The 23851-nt window shown below is 43.4% G+C and overlaps 1 protein-coding gene across 1 annotated transcript in view; it reads left to right on the top strand.

Annotated features, from left to right (window-relative positions):
• Positions 1-23851, top strand: part of reep3b (receptor accessory protein 3b) — a 46327-nt gene that overhangs the window by 1795 nt on the left and 20681 nt on the right. Inside the window, exons 2-4 of the mRNA XM_079492557.1 lie at positions 12413-12485; positions 21870-21946; positions 22538-22658. Coding sequence (XP_079348683.1) covers positions 12413-12485; positions 21870-21946; positions 22538-22658 — 271 coding nt within the window. The remainder of the gene's footprint in view (positions 1-12412; positions 12486-21869; positions 21947-22537; positions 22659-23851) is intronic.

Here is a 23851-nt window from a genome sequence, read left to right on the forward strand (position 1 = left end):
CTGCTCTTTCTGCTTACTTGTGAAATGTACACCAAGTGCTTGCTGACACAGAACAAAGGATGGCCTGTTGGAATACACACGGACAGCAACCATGTAACTGAGATTGAGTGGGTTTCGTATGCTTTTTAAAGTCAAGATAACTGTGGGTTTGAAAATGTCATACTTTAATGTGCAGCCTATATACTTTAGATGTGACATATTGAGCTGCATACCCTAAAGGGTAGGTAATGTCACATGCTATGATTAAATATGTCTGCTGAGGAAAAATGGCCCATATGGTTTCGTTTTACAAGCATGTAGCATGCTATCACTTCATTTCATGCTAATGATAGTGAATTTAAAATGGGAGCAAATCTAGACAAGCCAAACTATTCCACAAATGTATGACCGCTGTCTCACTTGCATGAACTCGTAAATCTAAAGGAAGCTCAACACAAATAGAATGCTACGTGGATTGTTGTCTAAATGCATGCAGTAGGCACTCTTCTACTTATATGCAATTATGCTGGCGTAGAGATCCTGGTTTCCTAAATTATGGGTCATGACCCAAAATGGACCACATACTTAAGTTCTGGTGAGCCTACCTTTACAAGCAATATAAGGATATGGGAAGAACACATTCAAAAGTACCAAGCAAAGACGCTGCCTAAACGTATTTAACAGTCTTTTGGAAGGAATGGTGCCATCATTTCTCTTTCTGTCACTTTTCCATGATCTGAAAAATACTTAGCATTTTTCCTGGCCTGCTCAATTCTTTGGCTGGCCATGGTGGCCACGTGACATGCACTTTTTATCCTTTTTTAAATCACTTGTGAAAGTGCACAGCTGAAAGTGCTCTTAATTTGAAAGAATTAAAGCCACAGGGAAAAAACTTCATAATCTCCACATATAATTGAATATATCCATCTTGTTTTGGAATCTTGTCGTTGTGCTCATCTTTCTTTTTTCTATTACTTTTTTATTATTTGCATGAGTTTGTCTAGGAAGTGTGCTGCTGCTGAAATGTTAGGATTACAGAGTCCTGGAACACAGTTTGTACAGTGAAGCTTAATCCCCTATGGCAGATTGATTTGTCTGCCTGCTAGTCACAAGATGTAGTTTTCTCAGCAGAGTGTGAAGAACAAGTCTTTCAGGGTGGTGCAGGCCAGGGTGTGCATTCTCTCGCACAGGGATGTGTCATATATCGCTTTAGGATACAAAGCTTGTTGGATCCAAAAAGTCAGCCTTTCAACAATTTTGAAAGTCTAGTCGGCCTGGAATACATTTTTCAGCGTGGCTCTGCGAGAGGCTAGCCGTCCATGAAAGGGTCTGTGTGTCTTTCTGCCTGGAGCTAATCCGCAAACAGATAAACAGCGCCAAACTTTGTATGCACACTGCTAGTAGGCCACAGACCTAGCTCCACACATTATCCTTCACATTTGTTTATACTTAAATATACTGAAATATCTATTTATTTACTTTTCTATTTTATAATGGCAGTCAATGGGACTGTGATGATGATCATGCTGAAACCTTGCTTAAATTTGCTGGTCACATAGAGTCCAAGCCGGTCCACATTGGAGCCACGCCATTTCTATGTGGATATATACCGGGATCCACATAATTTCCTAGTTATAGTATCTAAGGGTTATCTCCACCAGGCGGAAGGCATGGGGAGAGAGTATGTTTTGCACTCCGTCCGTGTGTCTGCGTGTGTGTCCGTCAAGCCGTATCTGTCCGATATTTCATATTCCATGATCCTAATTGGCTAACATTGGCTTTCAAAGTTTGCAGGATTGGCCCGTTTTGAACAAAAAGCCTCAAATCATGAACGCAACGTGCAATTTACGTGAAATCTTTCACAGACTTTCCTGCTAGGCTGAGGAATATATCCCACCCTTTTCACATTGGCCTGTTATAGCGCCACCAACAGGTGTATTTTTTGGAACAAAATGCCTCAAATCATCCAATTGCTATCCAAGGCGTAAGGATAAATGGCACCCTTTTCACATGTGGCCTATAAATTCCAATGTTCAAAATAATAACCCAAAGGAATGGCAAATTGACTCATTTGTTGACTTAGGGTTCATGACATTCACTCCGATTTTGCACTTTGTAAGTAGCTCTGGTTAACAGTGTCGATTAAATGCCCTGTAAATTTTAATAGTTGTCAAGTGACAGCAGTCTAATAGTTTCTCAATAGTACTCATTTGGAAGACATTATAAATGATAGATTCTTTAATAAATAATACAACATGGGTGAATGTATTTTGTACATTTACAGTTTGTTCAGGGGGCTTTGTAATCGGTTATTATTGCGGGCCATCAAGCCAAAAAAATATACAAGCCTGTGCAAACACACTCAGGTGTAAAGAAGCCCCTTGAGCTATACTATATCACTATACTTGTGTATCAGTTATTAAAACATGTAGCATCTTGCTGCCTGTTTAAGCATAAACCTGTGTACCTTACTCTCGCTGACACGTGGAAAGACTTTCTTTTGATTGACATCTGCCATTTATTTTCCCATAAGAAAGTCCTCTAGGGATGGACAGACTTGGACAGCAGCCAGTCCCATGTGCTGGGGCAGCAGTTCTCCCAACAATTCCCTCCCTGTGTTTTTAGAGGAAAAGTCATGTAATCAGGTTCTCCATCCTGTAGCTCAAACCAGATGGTGGGAGCCCAGATCTTAAGAGATCTTAAGATATTCGCTCTCGCTCTCTCTCTCTCTCTCTCTCTCTCTCTCTCTCTACCTCTCTCTGTACCTCTCTCTCTACCTCTCCCAGTCGTCTCTCCTCCTCCCTACATCTGGCTCTCTGTCCATGCTCTGTGCACGCCAGGAGCCTCAGTGGGTGTACGGTGTCAGGAAACCAGGGAAGTTAACCCAGAGCCCAGAGTTAAGGCCCATCTAAAGGCAGGAGAGGAATATTTTCTCAGCTGCATGCAGAGAGGGAGAGGGAGGGGGGTGTTGAAATCAAGAGATGGGGAATAAGGAGAAAAAAAGGTGGAGGCATTGGTGGAAATGGAGAGATCTGATGGGAAGAGGGAAGGAGGTAGGTGTGGTAAGAATGAAGGGAGAGAGAGGGGCCCTACGTTTACAAGTGTAGGTCTAGTTTCCTTTTTGTGAGTACGAGGTTCATGGATAACCACACTCTCTCACACACACACACACACACACACACACACACACACACACACTCTCTGGGTGATTCACAGCTAGGGGCGTATGGCCAGCGAGGCTGTTATTCACTCTGGTTCAGTCCCAGTAGAATGAGGACAGGTACACAAAGGTCATGACATGACAAATTGGACGCACATGTCAAAAACATTGTCCTTTTTACACCAGAGCCTTTGAGTTCAACAGAGCTGGCTTGTGGGACCAAATTCTACACACACACACACACACACACACACACACACACACACACACACACACACACACACACACACACACAGGGCTGGACTGGCCATAGGACGTACCGGGCATATTCCCGGTGGGCCGCGCCCTTAGGGGCAAACAAGGCAGGCAGGCCAATAGGCGGCAGGCCACCAGGAAAGGTCCGGGCATGCTACCATTCTGCCAGTGCCATCATGAGAATTTCACTGTACTTGTAGCAGTGAGAAAAATACACCATCTTCTATTTTGAATCCTTTTGCCAGTATTGTGTAGTTGGTTTGTATCATTTATTTTGTTCTGTAAAAGTGTGTCGTATTAGGGCTTGTTTGTTTGTGTGTGCCTCGACGGAGCGGGCGGTATAGTTTCTGCTCTCTGCGTGCTGGTTGTGGTGGGCTGGTCTGGGCCAAATTCGCGCAAAAATGACCGGGCCGAATTGTTGTCCCAGTCCAGTCCAGCCCTGCACACACACACACACACACACACACACACACACACACACACACACAATATGGAAAGAGGAAAGGAATGTCCTTGCTTTAACATGACAATTTGACACAAACCTAGATCAAACCTAGATCAAGGCCTAATTCTGCTGTTAATTAACCATTAACTACTGTTGAAATGAAATGATTTTGTTAAAGGTGTAGTGAAATGAAAAATACGTTTTTCACACTTTTAGACCATCTCCGTGGTCATCATATGAGCATACCTAACAATGGATGCCAAAAAAACGGAAAATTCTCATTTTTGTGTGTTTTTATATCAAAAGTCCATAAAAATATTTATTTTATTACTTCCTGAAAACGAAAACGTGCTGCGTGATGACGTGTCGAGGCCCACATCGATAAAAGCCAATAAAAATGAAGCTCACCCGTATCCTCTCCATATGTGCGCATCCGTGCAGCACAGCTGCTATTGATTACAGAAATCCTCCGTTTTTATTCCCATTCCAGATAACATCCAGACAGTGTATTACTCGGTTTCAACTTAATCATCACGCTAAAATATGTATCTGAAAACATTATAGGGTAGAAATAAGCCACATAACAGTAAACTGGTACAGCTTGGCCGTCTATTTGATTTGTAAACAAACACACACCACGCTGCTGCGTATAGCATAGCAACAGTCCCTAGCTACCGTCCCATCGCCTGAAGGGATGCAACGCTCTGATTGGTTCAGAAACTTCATAGCGGTGTTTCAACTTGAGACCGTCTGAAACTTCAAAATAAAATGTCCACCATTTCCGTTTCACTACGCCTTTAAGGCTCTTCCTTTTGATGTTCTTGATCTTGACAATTTGTATTTTTGTTCAAAAATAAAATAATTAAATTAAATTATCTTTGTGAAATTCATATCCAAAATAATGGACTGACTTACTTGATGACTTTAGATGATATCTTTATTCCATTAGTGCATGATGACAAAAGAGGAACAACACATTTGGTAAAGAGTGCTTCATCGGTTCATCACTCATGAACAATGCGGTCGTCCTTGCTTCATACCAAGGTTGTATGACCTACAGGATGTTTTACAATTGTCTGTGTCTAATGGACGGTGTTAATTATTTGAAAGATATATGGGTTATGTTTTGTTAATATATAGACGTTCTATGGTTCTATTGGTTTGTGTTATGAGTAGTACACACACATGTTGTTTCTCTGCCCCGCTGCACTGTCTGCCATGCAGATTATGATGCACACAGCACTGACAGCAGGTCTGAAGCCAGTATCTCTCCATTAGCTTGCCATAGAACCTTTTTATGGAGCTTGGACTTTAACAGTCAACAACAAAGAATCAACACAATATTGTTGTTACTGTATCAGAAAGGAAGGAAGTTGACACAAGTCATGATGGATCAAAGTTTGCCACAAAAGCACACTGAATTTCACTGTTTTTTCATAATACTACTTTAAACTATGTTTTGACACTTTGAGTAAGGAGGCAGCCTATTTTAAAATCCCAAGTCTTTAACATGAGCTATAGCAGCTATTTACCTCTTGGCCTTATTTTATATAAGTCGACTACGGTAGTTGAAAATACATCTGTAGATCTGCTAATTAAAAACATATTTTTGGAATACCTTTGCATATAATAACATTCCCAAAATAGGGACACCTGCCAGGTTTAAAGTGGTTAACTTCCATGGTGTTTTTAATGCTGTCGTTGAGCTTGCTGCTATCGATGTTCTTGTTGACACACTTTTGGACCCACCATTGTGTGGGTGCATGGCATGCGTGGAGGCTAGGCCCAACAGTCCAGTGAAGTCAATGCAAATTAGGAGCAATCAAACACAAATACCTGTTATTAGTCACAACATCAACAACAGCAGCGGGCCTTTTATTAGCTTGAATAAGCCCTGCACTTAGGCTTTCAAATGACTGCCTTGGAGAGGATCGAGGCTAGCTTGTCTGGTTTGTGCACTGTGCAGTGCTGCTGTGCTTCAGAACCGTACTGTTGAAGAGCGAGAGAGAGAAATGTTGAGAAACTGAATGGCTGGAACATGTGTTACAAGGGCTAGGGGCACAGAGAGAGCGAGAGAGATGAGAACAGACGACAAAAAAGAATTGACTCGAGAGAAATGCAACAATACACAGAGAGAGAGAGAGTGAGAGACGAGATATCCAGCAGTACTGCTGTTTCCATAGCAACAACAGGAAAATAAACTGCCTTGGCTCTCCGCTCCTCGCCTGGTTCTGCTAGCTGAGGTGGTTCTCTGGATGAAGGCCATGGAACACAGCACAGGGGGAGAGAGAGAGACAATATGTCTGAATGTAGGCTTCTGTGTGGGTGGGTGTGTTGGGTTGTGGGCGAGGTATGAAGGGAGTGCTGGTGCTGGAGCTGGTGTGTAGAGAAAGCATGTGTAGGTGTTCATAAGGAACCTATAATAAAACAAGACGGGGAGAGGCAGCGCGAGGATGTGGTAATAACACGTGAAAAGAATGACAGGAAAAGGGAGAGACACACGAAGAGAAGCAGCAAAGCTCAGAGACAGAAAGGGAAGGTGGGTGCTGCAGAGGAGAGAGGTAGAGTGAGGAGAAAGAGATAGAAAGGGAAGGTGGGTGCTGCAGAGGAGAGAGGTAGAGTGAGGAGAAAGAGATAGAAAGGGAAGGTGGGTGCTGCAGAGGAGAGAGGTAGAGTGAGGAGAAAGAGCAGACAGATTGGACGCCTGGGCCTCCTGTTGCATAAACACATGTCCTGAGCTGAACTCCTCTGGGAGACGCTGCCGAGAACCTACTGGAAAAAATGTTTCCTCGTTTCAACTTGTCGCGTCTCTACTGTAGGCGGGAGAGGCAGAGCTTTTTTTTTCTTTTTTTTAATACTGTAAATGGATTTAGGCGGGGGAGAGGGAGGTCCCACATTGCCTGCGATTTAACAAACGTGTCTCCCATTCCCATCTATTCTGTCCAGACTGGGACTATTTCTTCCATGTGTTTCTGGGGTTTATTCTTTTTGGTAAGGCTTGTTCCAGCACCTTGTAAGCAGCAGTGAGAGATCTGGTGTTATGTGATGGGAGACTGCAGAACGTCCATGTGTAGATGCAATACATCACATACATATAATTACATACATCTGCATTCATCTATAATAGGGATAGGGTTACATTTTACACGTGATTTAAATGTATTACAAATCTGTATTCTGTAGCCTATTTATTTTTAGAGGTCATTTTAAACAGAAAGAGAAGGCATTTTCATTAAAAAAAATGTTTGATTGTTTCCGTAACATTGCGTGTCGTTCACCAGTGTTTCTGATCTCCGATCAGATGTTGGGGGGCGGGAGGGTGGCGATATTAAACATTAGAGAGATGATCACAAGTTAAACTCGTGGCATCGGAAGTACCCATAGATTCCCAGTGGGTGTCGGTTCACCAAGCCCCCCGGGATAGCCTAGTACTTCTATTTGAGGAGCTTCTCATGTGCTCTCCCTCTCCGTCTCATCCTCATCTCCTCTCCATTCCTCCTACCATGCCAGGTTGAATTGTAGGTCAGTTTAAATTTGGTAGCGGAAACCTCAGAGCTTGGCCATTATAAATAAGATCACGCCTTTCTCAAACTCTCTCTCTCTCTCTTTCTGTGTTTCTCTGATTATTTTTCATCGGGAATACTAGTGTTGCTAATTGCAATGTCAGAGAGAGACTCTGCAGAGACAGGTCAATGTCAGAGAGGGACTCTGCAGAGACAGGTCAATGTCAGAGAGGGACTCTGCAGAGACAGGTCAATGTCAGAGAGGGACTCTGCAGAGACAGGTCAATGTCAGAGAGGGACTCTGCAGAGACAGGTCAATGTCAGAGAGGGACTCTGCAGATACAGGTCGATGTCAGAGAGGGACTCTGCAGATACAGGTCAATGTCAGAGAGGGACTCTGCAGAGACAGGTCAAGTAGTCATGAGTCATAACATGACATCATCAGTCAACACAGGTGCAGGTATCCATATCCATAATGAACCTTCCCACCCATGACAGTGCGTCCTGTGAGGCTGTGACTCATCTCAATATTGATTGTGTTATTATAGTGTCATTCTTTCAAAGTTGCCCTTAGTTGGCAATTGTATTGTTTGCTATGGAATATTTATTTAGGCAGTCGCTGTGCATCACATAGCGAGCTTTATAATGAAGTAGTATATGGCTTTTAAATACTAATCGATTTTGTTGATTATAAAAATCCATAGCTGCAGCCCTATCAGAATGGAATTGGAGACATTGTAATTATGTGGTCATCACACTATACCCGGGCCGGTCATCTGCCTGCATGCTGGCCTGGGTCAGATCACTGTGTAGATAACGGCCTGGTAATTAAAGTGCTACTGCTGTTTACACAGTGCGTCTGTAAGTGTAAGCCCATCTAAACTGTATGTCTGTTTCTCCAGATGGATTCAGATAAGCACTGCATATACCAGGAGCCACACTATACTTACTACCGAGGTCTAGGTTATGCGGTTTCTTCTACTTATTGTTTTTATTGTCTAGGATCGAGATGAGAAACAATTCTCTCTGGCTTCAAGACCCATGGCCTCATTAAAACAATTGGATGCGGAGCTCTCCATTACTTTACGGTTACTTCTAGAAGGAAAATCAATTGAGCACGGTCTGACTCTGTTTAATAAAATAAACAGCACACTTTACAAGCGTTCACGGTAAATACTCTGCCATGGGCCTATATCTATATGATGAAATGTCTTCACTGTCTGCAACATGGAAAGATGGCAAAAACAAGTGTAGGCTTAGAATGGTATAGTGAGTGGTTTGTGGATCATGAAGAATATCTGGCTACTACATACTGATCAGACTTTTCTCACTTATATTTTATACTCTTACTTAATACTACTATTAAAGGCCTACAATCTTCAGTCAAGTGGAACAGTAAACAAATGTCAGTGGAAAAATGTGTCACATAGTCATTTCACATTGTACTTTGTGTATTTCAAAGTGCGTGTGTGTTAAGGGTGTCATTTTTTTCCCAGCATCCGCTGCCTATCGTTTACTCAGGGCCAGCTCCCTTGCCGCTTTTAAATCCACAAATCCTGTACCTGCCAGTGTGATGTATGGGGCTGTGCTGCCGATCGACCCGATTCACTAACGTGCCGCTCTCTTTCACTAGACAAAAGCTAGTGTTTCAGCCGGAGGAGGAGGAGGGTTGTGCACGTGCCTGCCTGTGCATGCGTCTGCATGTGAACTTGCTCTACTTGCCTTAATAGGTAACGTGAGTCACCAGCACCGGAGTTGTTGGATGGTGCCAGCAGGGTAAAGTTCAAACCCACCACTGTGTGTGTGTGTGTGTGTGTGTGTGTGTGTGTGTGTGTGTGTGTGTGTGTGTGTGTGTGTGTGTGTGTGTGTGTGTGTGTGTGTGTGTGTGTGTGTGTGTGTGTGTGTGTGTGTGTGTGTGTGTGTGTGTGTGTGTGTGTGTGTGTGTGTGTGTGTGTGTGTGTGTGTGTGTGTGTGTGTGTGTGTGTTGTGTGTGTCAAACAACAGCTCATTGGACTGTTGGCAGTGTAGATAGCCACCTGTTCATATATTTAACCAGGTACTGGTAGAGCAGTGGTTCCCAACCTTTCTGGACTGACCAGCAGCCACTTAAGAAACACTTGAATGTTCGTGGCCCACCCATCAGACCACTTAACCCATTTTGACCTGAGATCAGATTCTAAAAATGTCTTCTACATCCTGACAGTTTTCTGAAAAAGCTGTTTCTATGTCAGTCGTTCTTCGATTTTTCAAAAATAGCAGACCTACAAGCTCGTAGCGCGCCACTCGGTGGCGCGCTATGAGCTTGTAGATCTGCTATTTTTCAATAGCTAAAGCATAACATAATGCTAACACCAAAAGGGGTTAAGAAACACTTGAATGTTCGTGGCCCACCCATCAGACCACTTAACATGACAGTGTACTGCTCTCCTGGATAAGATCTAAATAGTTATGTTAGAAGCTTTGTCTGTTTTTGTTTTCCTTTCATAAAAGGTGGTCTTTGAAAGACCAAAAAGAGGCCGCCCACATCAGCCACACACTGATAAGTGCCAAGAATTTATTATAGGATTATATTGTTTTTCTTTCATGTCAGACTTTCTGACTGGTGACTAGTGTTTGTCTCAATTCACTATTCCGCAACATTGTGAGAGGATTGTCTTTAAATGGTGTTTCTGATGGACCTTACCATCGAATTGCAGCATTATCTTGGTCTTTGTTTTGAAGTTGGTTAACCCATTTTGGGCGGGAACCCCTTTTGGTGTTAGCATTATGTTATGCTTTAGCTATTGAAAAATAGCAGATCTACAAGCTCATAGCGCGCCACCGAGTGGCGCGCTACGAGCTTGTAGGTCTGCTATTTTTGAAAAATCGAAGAACGACTGACACAGAAACATAGCTTTTTCAGAGAACTGTCAGGATGTAGAAGACATTTTTAGAATCTGATCTCAGGTCAAAATGGGCTTAATATTTATTAGAGGACCAACTTGAGAACCACCACAGATTGGCGGATCCAGGGCATCACAGGCGCTTTGAGTTCCAACGTCACTCGGCTGTGCGGTGTCACAGAGTTGCTGCATGTTCGTCACGACAAATTCAAAAGATCTAGGGCTCTGGTACCTCAGAAAGAAAATAACCTCATGACACCACCAGGGAGGTGAGAAGCTGGAAATAAACCAAACAAACCCTGGAGAGGTCCCAGTAATGAAGTTGAGTGTTGAGTGTGCAGGCCAGTGGGAACAGCCTCTCCTATTCAGTGTGCTGTCTGCATACTCTGACTGTGTGTACGGGCGCAGGGAACACGCTGTGCTGTATAAATGGTAACCTCTCTCAGCCAGTGGGTACTGAGCCAGAGAGGGGGGGGGGGCGGGCAGGGGGGGTGGTGGTGGGGTTGGGAGTTAGAGGAGAGAGAAAGTGTGGGGGAGTTGAGAGATGGAGGGAGGAAAAAAGGCAGTAGAGAGAGGAGGTGGGGTAAAGAGAGAGAGAGAGAGAGAGTGAAAGGGGGGGGGGGGGGGGGGGGGGCTGAGAAGTAGGGAGTGTCCTAGTATGCAATTGTTACTTCCAACAGGCCTGACTGCAGAACCATTACTGTCTGTCTGTCTGTCTGTCTGTCTGTCTGTCTGTCTGTCTGTCTCTCTCTCTCTCTCTCTCTGTCACACACATCTGTCAGAGTCAGAATATATGGAACTCAGCTGAGAGGAAAGTGGTTGAACAGACTGCCCTTGTTACTGTGTATGTGTGTGTGTGTGTGTGTGTGTGTGTGAGAGAGAAAGAGACTGGGAATTTCATGAGTCTTTTTAGTACTTGTGTGCATGCGTGTGCCGTGCACGCCAGTGTGTGTTGTTCTTCACACTGCAGTCTAGTGAAAGCACAGCTTTGTTACTGTGAGCAGCTATCAGGAGACCATATACAGTGACCACTCGACCGTCCACAAAGCTGTGTCTACTTCTACTCTCTACTGTCCTGAGTCTCGCCATATCTATACTTAACTGCACACCGGTATCGCTCACCGAAAACTGGCGATCTACAAGCTCACATCCCGCCGCGAGGCGTGGGTCTCTGGTGATGTAGCCATTCCGCCGCCTTGGACATTTAGCTATATAGACATACCGTAGCCAAGCTTCCTCAAAACATGACTAAAGTTGGCCGAATATTTATCATTTGAACTACGCATCCAATGCCAGTATTGTTGCTGAAACCTATTATACCAGAATGGGGGTGGGGTTGACAGTCACACATGTGGAACACCCACAAAAGGACTCCCAGAAGATTGCAGAGGAAACAATGATTCATTATATTATGCAGCGTTTTTTTCAGAGACTGGGTCAAGACCCAGAGCGGCATCACATGAAGATGAAAATAAGAGAGCAAATTATTCTCGGGCTAGGCGGCTCACGCTCCTCCACTGGAAGGAGGCTAGGCGGCTCACGCTCCTCCACTGGAAGGAGGCTAGGCGGCTCACGCTCCTCAACTGGAGGAGGGCTAGGCGGCTCACGCTCCTCAACTGGAGGAGGGCTAGGCGGCTCACGCTCCTCCACTGGAGGAGGGCTAGGCGGCTCACGCTCCTCCACTGGAGGAGGGCTAGGCGGCTCACGCTCCTCCACTGGAGGAGGGCTAGGCGGCTCACGCTCCTCCACTAGGCGGCTCACGCTCCTCCACTAGGCGGCTCACGCTCCTCCACTAGGCGGCTCACGCTCCTCCACTAGGCGGCTCACGCTCCTCCACTGGAAAATTGGAAGAAATATTTGTATGCAAACCTCATATAGTCTGGCAAAGTGGGTTTTGTATGTTTTTTGTGCAGAAGAGAGCAAATAATTGAAGGAAAGGGAAGAAAAGAGAACATGTGTACGACGTCACACTTGGAGTCGAGCTGTGAGATACTCGCTCCAAGACTGTAGAGAAACTTTTTAACAGACTTGAGATCAGCTGATATAGAAATATTATATGAAGATAATGGCTCTGTCATACTGGCAAATTATACACATTTGTTGAGTTAAAAACAGACGTCTTAAGTATTATCGCATAATTGATCAATTATTTATTTTACTGACTGTCTTCTCCCTCTCTCCCCACCAGGCTAATGTTTGGGACCCTGTATCCTGCATACTACTCTTACAAAGCAGTCAAGACCAAAAATGTTAAGGAATATGTAAGTATCGCACGCACACACGCCTGCTTTGGCCCTTTTTCTGTGTGAGCATTTGTGTAACTTACTACTGTCATGATCTACTTACTGTTAAACATAAAACGGCGTGTGCGCGTGTGTGTGTGCGTTAGAGACCAGCGGGTGGCGGATTTAGCCGCGGTTGCCGCGGGTGAACCGCAGTTTAGGGTGGATTAGGGTCAATTCAATATATTATAAATTAATATCGGATAAACCGCGGGTGAAATCATGCTGGAAATAATAAATGAATGGCAGCCATCTATCTATAGGCTTTATAACTTTTAAAACGGAAATAAATTAATGATATCTATCTATAGTCTTATAATATATTTTAGGCACAAAATCTCAGCATACGTGCGTTAGTAGTATTTTAATATTTTCCATCAGGCACAAATTAGACGCCTATATTGGCTAAGAAGGACCACAACAACGAGTGGGCTGCTAGCTGCTAGGCTAACAGGCAGCTGAGAGTATGAAAGAAACTTACAACTAACTGAAACAGAAGGGAAGAATATAAGTTTGGCGTGGGACTCGGTGCCATGGGACTGCATGGGAGCGAGGGCTGGATATATGCCACATGAAAAGACGTTCGTTGCGATGTGCGAACGTGACTGACTGAACGGACGGCAGCCTTGTTGCCATGGAAATGGGAATATACAACCGTAACTTTGGTGAACTGTCGGCAGTGGTGAGTGACACAACTTATAAATAGCCGATCTACAAGCTCACAACGCGTCGCAGCGAGCCAGCGACGCGTTGTGAGCTTGTAGATTGGCTATCCCTGCAGCGGATTTCGGGTGGTTGCGGATATATAAATTGGATTAATTAATTAATGCGGTCGGATAACGGGCGGATCATTAATATGTACGGGCGGATTAGGGTGACAAAAAAGCTCATCCGCAGTTCTCTAGACTGTGCGTGTGTGCGTGTGAGTGTCAGTGTCAGTCAGACACTACCTTCGGACATACCATGTCTTGTTCTTCACACTACGAGTTCAGGCATGTGGTAGAATGGTGGTGGTACCTAGTCCTACCTCTCAACTCATTTGCTTTTCTCTGTCTGTCTGTGTGTCTTTCTCCCTTATTTATGAGCCACAAGGCCAAACAGTCCTTGCGGGCTGTTCCTCTGTTTACACTGAGCTGACTCTCAGGCAACCGGGAGGCAGGCGTCCTGTTTGCCTGCGTTTTGTTCAAACTGAGGCGACATAGATTATGGTCCGAAACATGTGTCCATCATGATTTAATGAATCATATATGGGCTATAAACCATTTAAAAAAGAGTTTTTGCAACCGCAGGTCGCATTTACTATGTCAGTCCAGTCAGTCTGTCCGTCCGTCACCCCATGCCTCCATATATGGTCATGCCTCGTGACATCAGGGTCGGAGATCCCTGATGTCATCAATATTAAGCCCATATATGGGAATGCCCATATATGGAGGTAGGAAGGCCGGATGGAGGTAGGAAGAGTTTAAGGGTGCGAAGAATAGGTGTCGTGATTTATATCTGCTGCAGCTGCCATCCATCCAGACATTTATAGCAAACAATGGCACACCTGTCTTTACACTGTTGTCATGTAGAGAGAGAGAGGGTGAAAGTATGTGACACCTAAATGTGACTTTGACTTTTAGAGCTATATTTAAACACACGTGTCATTACAATGAAGAAGTACTGTATATTGAAAACCCCCACAATTTATTATGGCATTATTATGGAATTGGCAAACATTTTGTGAAAGACCAGATTATTACTAGAGCGATGCCTGTGTTTTGATGTCAGAACAGACCAGATCCATATATGGAGATATAGGGGTGATCAGGTCCAGATCCCGGGCAGAGGCTTTTGTGCTAGTTCTGGACAACCAGAAAAGCATGCCCCACCCAGTTATTTATGGCACTTTCATGTCCATATATGGAGTTCTTTGTCAAGCATGCCAAATGAGGCTTTTGTGCTGGTTCTGGACAACCGGAAATGCAGAGTACCCGTTCCACCCATCTGTCTGTGTCCCTTTTATGTCCATATATGGAGATTTCTGTATGTGTCTCTCTGTGTCCCTTTATTCCTATAGAGGGTATGCGCATCATCAAACCAGGAAGTTATGCAGGAACGCCTACTGATTGGCAAAAAACTACTTTCTGGCCTTGACAGCCCATTCATCCACACAGAAAAGTCATATCTGATTGCATTAAACAACATTAAACAATGTTAAACTCACTTTTCCTGTTGCTTTGCCACTCGATTTGCCACTCGATGTGCCATTCACTTTAAGCATGCGCATACTCTCTATATATGGAGTTCTGTGTCAGTCATGCCCAAATATGGAGTGGTGTGATGTCAGAACAGGCCAGCTTATGGAGTTCTGTGTCGGGCATGCCCAAATATGGAGTGGTGTGATGTCAGAACAGGCCAGCTCCATATATGGACCCTGGGCAGGGGGCCCTGTACAGAGCTCGTGCAGAGGCCTTTTTAGGGCGGTTCTGGACAACCGTGGGTCCGCCCGACTCTACACCGGGCACTGCACCCCCTATGGTGGTGTGGAACGCATGTTTTGAATTTGAAGTCGGTGGGGTTTTGGAATGAATCCCTCATTTAGCATTTTGTGTTTTTACTAGGTTACAGTATCTATTCTATTCCCAAAGCAAAGTGTTATCAAACTACTAGACTCGGTATTCCTGTAGCAATAATGTAATCTATTATTTACATGATCAGTTTCTAAAGAAAGCAGTAGGTGTAGGTTTGTAAGTGGAGCTGTTCTCAACGCCTTGCATTAGAAGTGCCCAGATGACTGGTAGGTGGCAATCTCTGATCAACTGGCAACGAGAATAACAAAATACATAAAGATTGTGGAACATAATCCCATGTAAATAAATTCTTGGAGTTGTAGCGCACTTTGTATTTGTGCTTGCTGCTATGCAAAACAAAGCATGGATGGATAAATGGGGAAACACCAACAGTCAGCTGGATTGCATCGGTTTCAGTTTAATTCGTTACTATAACATTATTCATTCACGTATTCGCCCAGACTTTCAGCATAATATTAAGACGATAATATTTCGCCAGTAGTCATGACTTCTCAATACCAGAATGCAAAGAACGGTCTTGTGAGAATGTTCTCATCAAGTTAAGTTGGGTCTACATGTCATGATTTTGGCTTTGGAGCTTGGCATGCCGTGATACAGACTATTGTTACCTCCTGCTATTAGAGGCATGGAACATTTTCGAAGATGCATTATGATATGGGTGGGGACTATGTTTTTGCTCTCTCTGTTTCTAATCTCAGTCAGGATTTCTTCCACTTGCACACTCTCATTCTTGCTTTATTTTTTGTCTTTCTCAGTCCATTTCTCTACATTTTAACTCATTATAACTTACAATTTACAGTTTGGGCATTTAGCAAAAGCTCTTATCCAGAGTGACTTAAAAGTGTAAACTTCTATAAACGTTAATGGCAGTCAATGTGTTCAAAGTGTGAATCAGAGTTGCTTCTATCCACCCTTCTCTCCCCTCTATTTGGGCCAGGCTTATCTTTCTTTGGCTGTCCTTTCCCCTCTCTCTCTCTCTCTCTCTCTCTCTCTCTCTCTCTCTCTGTCTCTCTGTCTCTCTGTTTCTACCCCTGTGTCCTCCATCTCCTGCTGTTTGAGCTCTCAGTCTTCTGCTCTCTGCCTGAATGACAAATTAATCAGATCCCAAACTCTAGAAAGAACATGACTCTGGCAGACAGCATGCATAGTATATGTTTCACTGAGTCTAATTTGACTCTGTTTAGATGAAACCCGTTCAGGAGCCCATACCATATTGTGCTCTGGTAATAAGACTCTGTGTCTGTCTGTGATACGATGTTTGTAACCTCAGAAATAAAACAAGGTCAGAGCTTTATGTTCTAAGGTTATTTCCAATAAGTGTCGTAGTTCAATAATGCATTACACTGCGTTGCTTTGGATGCACTGTTGCTCTGTCTGTATGTGAGAGCCAGTCCTCCCTGGGCCGTCAATATGCGACAAAATCCTTAATTTATCATTATTTATGAATGAAATGATTCTGCATGCATCAATTTATAATGCTAGCATATGTTTAACTGGTAATAACAAGACATACTCAATACCCATTTCGGAATTGGGACGATGGCTCATATCACATCTCTCTGCCCCCCCCTCTCTTTGTCTCTCTGCCTCTCTCTCTAACCTCTGCTAACAAACTAGCAAGCTGTACCCTTCAAACGCTCTGACAGCCAGCCCAGCATGTACTGTCCATACAACAGAATAGATTGGGGTAGGTTGTAGAGTGTACCGTGCAACACAGTGAGTACTGTCCATACAACAGAATAGATTGGGGTAGGTTGTAGAGTGTACCGTGCAACACAGTGAGTACTGTCCATACAACAGAATAGATTGGGGTAGGTTGTAGAGTGTACCGTGCAACACAGTGAGTACTGTCCGTACCACAGAATAGATTGTGGTAGGTTGTAGAGTGTACCGTGCAACACAGTGAGTACTGTCCGTACCACAGAATAGATTGGGGTAGGTTGTAGAGTGTACCGTGCAACACAGTGAGTACTGTCCATACAACAGAATAGATTGGGGTAGGTTGTAGAGTGTACCGTGCAACACAGTGAGTACTGTCCGTACCACAGAATAGATTGTGGTAGGTTGTAGAGTGTACCGTGCAACACAGTGAGTACTGTCCATACAACAGAATAGATTGGGGTAGGTTGTAGAGTGTACCGTGCAACACAGTGAGTACTGTCCATACAACAGAATAGATTGGGGTAGGTTGTAGAGTGTACCGTGCAACACAGTGAGTACTGTCCGTACCACAGAATAGATTGTGGTAGGTTGTAGAGTGTACCGTGCAACACAGTGAGCCGCCAGTTTTCCTATGTTAGTTTAGCGAAGGTGCCAAACGTTGACTCTCACATAGTTTTATCGAAACAGAGGTTTCCCTTAGGCGTCGATCGTATCAGAGTCACTCCGTTTGCCAAGTACAATAAATCATCAGGAATGTCTCTTGGTGACAAGCGTGCATAGACACATGCTACAAAAACACTGTTTTACTGTGTTGATGCTACAAAGCTAACAGCACTTGTACATGCTGTGTAGTGCTATCTCTACAAGATATTAGTCATATCTTATTGTGTGTGTGTGTGTGTGTCTGTGTGTGTGTGTCTGTGTGTGTGTCTGTGTGTCTGTGTGTGTGTCTGTGTGTGTCTGTCTACGTTAGGATAACTACTCCAAATGTTTCTTAAATCAGCCATATGTGGCCATTCCATTCCAAAGCACACCACTTTAGCAGCCATTAGCAGAGATTGCCCCTGTCTTAAAAAATGCTTATGTACGTAAATAAGTGTATGCAGTGACAGTGTGTACTTTAGCAGAACTCAGCATACATTTGTAAACCTCATTCACTGTGACTATGGTATGGAAATGGTATGGGGAAAAACACTCTTGAGACTTTGAAGTAGGGTAGGTATTTGACATTGGATTATTAGGATATATGGATTTTAACTGTGTCTAAGACTGGCATGGTCCGCTTTCTTAACCATTGCTGTTCTCGAGTCCCGCTCCGATAACATGGAATCTGTGGCTTGGTCAGCCTCTTTTTCTATTGTTCTCTCTATTCAACTGGCTTTCTTGGAGACATACAGAGTGTGTGTGAGCCACTATAATGAAACAGCAGGGACGCCAGTGGAGTTCATCTGAGTGTGTAGTACCCAGCGATACCAGCAGGCATGGTGAAACGGAAAGCGCTGATGTCAGGTGTTTTCCTCTCTTTTTCTAAATGGAAAGCAGTTATTCACAGACTGCTCGGCCAGTAAATGTCTGGGATCGCCTCGGGGAAGGCAAAATGGCCGCCATATATTTCACTGAGGTCACATGTTAATGTGGCCCCTTACTGATGAAATGATATGAGCGGAGGGGATGTAGAGGACGGGGCAGAGAGAAGATGGGGGGGGGGGGGGGGGGGGGGGGGGGAGTTGAAGAGAGAGAAAGGGAAAGAGAGAAACAAAGAGTAGAGGAGGGGAGGCAGACGGGGGAAATTAACCACTTAACCACCACTTACACTGAAGCAATTGAACCTTGCCGTTCCTATTCTGGGCTTGTAATAATTACGGTAGGCAAACATTGTCGAAAACAGGTGACCATTTGCCAAAAATGTCTGAGAGATTTGGTGTAGAGGGAAATGATAGAGGGCGAGGCTCTACTGTAGAGGGACCCCGGTCAACTAAGTAGGGGTTTTATGGTTAACTACTTAAACACTATACAAACTAACTAAACCACTAAACGTTGGAAAAAATTTGGAAAATTGCAGATCTACAAGCTCACGATGCGTTGCAGTGCAACCGGTAGTGACATTCCCCTGTCTATATAATGACATGGCCACAATGGAATGGAATGGAATGGGGACACCAGGGTTAAGCGTGGTTAAACGAGGACAGGACTGGAGTGACACGTCGATATGTTGTCCTGATTGTCACTCTCCTCTGCTCTCTCTCCTCTCCATGACACTCGCTCTTTGTCATTGATCATTCTTCTGAACATTATAGCTTGTTGTCACACTCGCGGGTGTGCATGTGCGTGCGTGTGCGTGTGCATTGTGTGTGCGTGCGTGTGCATGTGCATTGTGTGAGGGTTCACAGTAAGGTCAGGAATTAAGCAGTCCACCAGTAGTAATGCTGACGGAGCTCCAGGAGGTACTAATTCCACCAAACCACAGGGAGAAACACCACTGTGTGTGTGTGTGTGTGTGTGTGTGTGTGTGTGTGTGTGTGTGTGTGTGTGTGTGAGACCGAGAGAATTTGAGCATGAATGTCACTCTACTAGTGTGTGTGTGTGCGTGCGGCGTGTGTGCATGCACTCCCCCCCCCCACACACACACGCACACACATACACACACTCTCTGGCAGTGACATTTCATTATCTAGTGTTGGTGTGTGTGTGTTCAGTGGTGCAGGAGAGTTGGGGCTAATACCTCAGTCTTGTCATGTGTCTGTCTGTCTGTCTGTCTGTCTGTCTGTCTGTCTGTCTGTCTGTCTGTCGGTCGCTCTGATATGGAAATTGTGCCAAAAAAAGAGCCTGTAGAGAGAGAAAGGGAGAAGGCCGTCAGGCATACAGAGATGGATGGATGGAGTGAGAAAGAGAGCAGGGCAACAACAGAGAAATGGGTTATGAGGGAGAGAGAAAGACCGAGAGGGAGGCATGGGAAAGAGTCCGGAGGGAGATGGGAAGAGATGAAAGGCCACAGACCTCAAATGCCCTCTACTGCTATAAGAGAGAGAGAGAGAGAGAGAACCAACTTGGACCGGCCACTCCATCAGTTTCACGGATTGCTGTACTACACACTTCTCATGCCTGAATCCTCATTCATTTCATACTTGGATTACGTGTCACGTTGCACACCAAAAACAGCAGATCTACAAGCTCACAACACATCACGCTGTGAGCTTTTAGATCTGCTATTTACGGTGTTGTGTAGTTGTTGTAGTTCGGTGTACAGTAGCTTGTAGTTGACCTATTTTTTTGGTACACAAACACGGCGCACAATATGAATCGGGCATCAGAATACAAGTCCCATAGAAGTCAGAGAAATCAATGGACAATGATTTCAGATAATTTCTTTCTTGATTGTTGTGTATTCGATGGTACACATTCCGGAAATGTATTTAAAACATTGTATTAAATATATTTTGATGATATATTAATGAGTTGGTGTGATGTTTGTTGTAGAGAGGAACATTCTTTCCGTGTACAACGATATATGGACTCTGAAATGAAGAATTTGTACATTGATAATGAGAACAAAATTATACATTCATAGTTGTGAGATTGAAAATTATGGTTATTATAGTCCCTCATAAATGTTTTATATTGTGAAATGAGTTATACTTATAATCAAGGTCCCTGCTTCCCTGCACCCTGCTTTGAAAACCACTATGTTATGTTATGTAATTATATTACATGAAATATATTGGGGATAGGGTTGTACAATTAATGGGAAATCACGATTTTATCACAATCGTGTACTTGGCGATTCATACACCTTATTTGATCATCTGTTGCCCCTTGCCCGAGTCTCCTCGTCTTCACGCATAGTTTCATCATAATAATCAGAACACTGTACATCCTATCTCTCAGAGAAACACAATACATCACAGACATTATATATATATGATATGGTGCCAATAATCACAATGACAATTGAAATTGGTTAATGAAAGTATCAGTTTCCATCAAAGAGCATCATTACTAATTGTGATCCCAACACCTTCAGACTCCACCTTAGCCCGTAGCCCTTGGCCTATACTAGTTATGACAACCATGCAGAACATTTCCAAATGGTCATTTTTATTCTCATGTGTTTTGTTACTTAGACTCATTCTTTTCTTGACCACAATGTAAACATTTTGATTAGCAGGTTATTTAGCCCATTTTGGGCGGGAAACCCTTTCGGTGTTTTAAACATTGTTATAATTTAGCTATTGAAAAATAGCAGATCTACAAGCTCATAGCGCGCCACCGAGTGGCGCGCTACGAGCTTGTAGGTCTGCTAGTTTTGAAAAATCGTAAAAATGTGGCGCAAATCTTTGAATATATATTCTTTCAAAGTGAATGTTTTTAACTCAGGCCTAAATGGGTTATGAATTGATGCTAGGTTAAGTATTGACCTGGTATCCCATAGTTACCCCATAGTCCCATAGTATATTGTTTACTGATGCTAGGTTCTTGGTTCCTAGTCTACTGAGACACTACACTGTCTCTCTCTGCATTTGATGTGTGTTTACCTTGCTTACTGTAAGTCGCTCTGGTCAAGTGTCTTGAGTGCCTACATTTTGATTAAGGATTATATTATTATTTTAGTAATCGCCATTTGTTTTTATAAATACGTAGAAAGATAGAATACACATATAAACATACTTACTGTATTTATTATGTGTGTGTGTGTAATCTTTATTATCTTCTGTGTATCTCTAATGGTAGTGAATATCTCTGCTGTCCGACTCCACAATGTTCATTTTTCAGGAAATTCAAAATATTTGTTTTAAAGGAAATGAATAAAACCTTATATTTTTTTATACGATGCAATACTGCCTCATCAAAGTTGGTGTTGTGACATTAGATATTGTCAATCACTTGCATGAGAAGGAGAGAGGTGGTGGAGTTAGCTGTTTTAGCAGACCGTTTGAGGGTCCAATGTGTTTTTTCTACTTTCCATTGGTTCAATATTTTTGAAATAACACACAGACGTAAAGGGTGTTCAATAGCACTGATTTATGGAAAAAACCTCAAAAATGGAGTTATGAGGTTTCCTCCGGAAAGCAAATGAAAGATTGATTGCAATAGTCCCTCTCTCTCTCTCTCTCTCTCTCTCTCTCTGTAGGTACGGTGGATGATGTATTGGATTGTGTTTGCCCTTTACACTGTGGTGGAGACCGTGACCGACCTGACACTGGCATGGTGAGACACACACGCGCACGCACACTCAATAAACACCACCACTCACAGTCACAACACACTGACAGCCATACGTTGTCATACGGCGAATAGTGAAAATAGATTATCAGCGTGTCACAAGGTCTATTTGTGTAATTCTGGCACACATACTGCATAATGACAGGCCTAAAATTGGGACACCAGGGTTAAAGTGGTTAAAGGCATACCAGTGCGATAAATCTTTTTTATAACTGGAAGTTATAAAACCAAATTGCTGACTGCATTTAAATATTATGGAAATACCAAATGGTTGTACCCTGTCCGAGTTAACCCATTTTGGGCGGGAACCCCTTTTGGTGTTAGCATTATGTTATGCTTTAGCTATTGAAAAATAGCAGATCTACAAGCTCATAGCGCCACAGAGTGGCGCGCTATGAGCTTGTAGGTCTGCTATTTTTGAAAAATCAAAGAACGACTGACATAGAAACATAGCTTTTTCAGAAAACTGTCAGGATGTAGAAGACATTTTTAGAATCTGATCTCAGGTCAAAATGGGTTAAATGATCACGGAGGATTTGACTGTGCATTCAATATCATGTGTTTGTATTCCTCCAGGTTTCCTCTGTATTATGAGCTGAAGGTGGCCTTCGTCATTTGGCTTCTCTCGCCGTACACCAGAGGAGCCAGTCTCATCTACAGGAAGTGTCTCCATCCACTGCTGTCTTCCAGAGAGAGGGTAAGATCCATCCACCCCCTCCCTCCCCCCTCAGAAACCTTTTATCTCCATATCTCAACGTTTTATGTTTTTGAGTGATGTAAACCACTCATACAACTGGCTTTGTTAGTTTACGTGTCTGTTCGTACCAAAAAAAATGTACCCGTGTCTGTTAGTACCAAAAAATGAGCATGGTTGCTATGGTCACCCAGTTCACACGGGTGTGATTTCATTACGTCAGACATTATGTCAGACCACAGCTGATCAGTCTATATAAGACCTATTACACCACTCAGTTCACACAGGTGTGATTTTTTTTTTAATGAATGCCCTACTTCGTCGTACAAGAGTGACTTGCAAAGGGCAAAGGTAGGGAGAATAGCAGATCCACAAGCTTTGGGTTGGGAACCCGAGCAACCGGAGGAACCGTTTTCCGGGACTGGTTTATCACACTGTCAGAGCCAGTATGTGGATGGACTTAACGTCTGCTATACACAATACCAGTGGTTCAGATACCAACCATTTGTACACTCAGATTTACAGATCTGTAAGGGGGAACCGTTAACACATTTTGACCTGAGATCAGATTCTAAAAATGTCTTCTACATCCTGACAGTTTTCTGAAAAAGCTCCGTCAGTGGTTCTTCGATTTTTAAAAAATAGCAGACCTACAAGCTCATAGCGCGCCACCGAGTGGCGCGCTATGAGCTTGTAGATCTGCTATTTTTCAATAGCTAAAGCATAACATAATGCTAACACCAAAAGTGGTTCCCGCCCCCAAAATGGGTTAAAAGGAACCGTTAAGGAATCGGAACCATTAAGAGGGAACCGTTAAGGAATCGGAACCATTAAGAGGGAATCGTTAAGGAACTGAAATCGTTAAAATCCTAAAGTAAAGGATCCCAAACCTATACAAGCTTGAGCTTTTGGATTGGCTATTTTTTGCTATTTTAGAAAATTGAACGTAACGGTGATTTTAGTGTGTCTGTGGGGTTTATAAATATTTAAACAAATGAAAATATTAACAAGCGCTTGCGACTAAATAATAACTACATTGTATCCATTTCGATCACAAGCTATTTTTTCTACTCCTTGAGAAATAACGATTTTTTTGTATTTTGGACATACAAGGTTTCCGCCCGACAGTGACCATATCACTTACACAAGCCCTTTAAATTTCCCCTGAGGATTGCGTAGTGTGTAAGTGTTGTTAT

The sequence above is a fragment of the Electrona antarctica genome, assembly GCF_951216825.1.
Source record: "Electrona antarctica genome assembly, chromosome: 22".
NCBI classification, from domain to species: domain Eukaryota; kingdom Metazoa; phylum Chordata; class Actinopteri; order Myctophiformes; family Myctophidae; genus Electrona; species Electrona antarctica.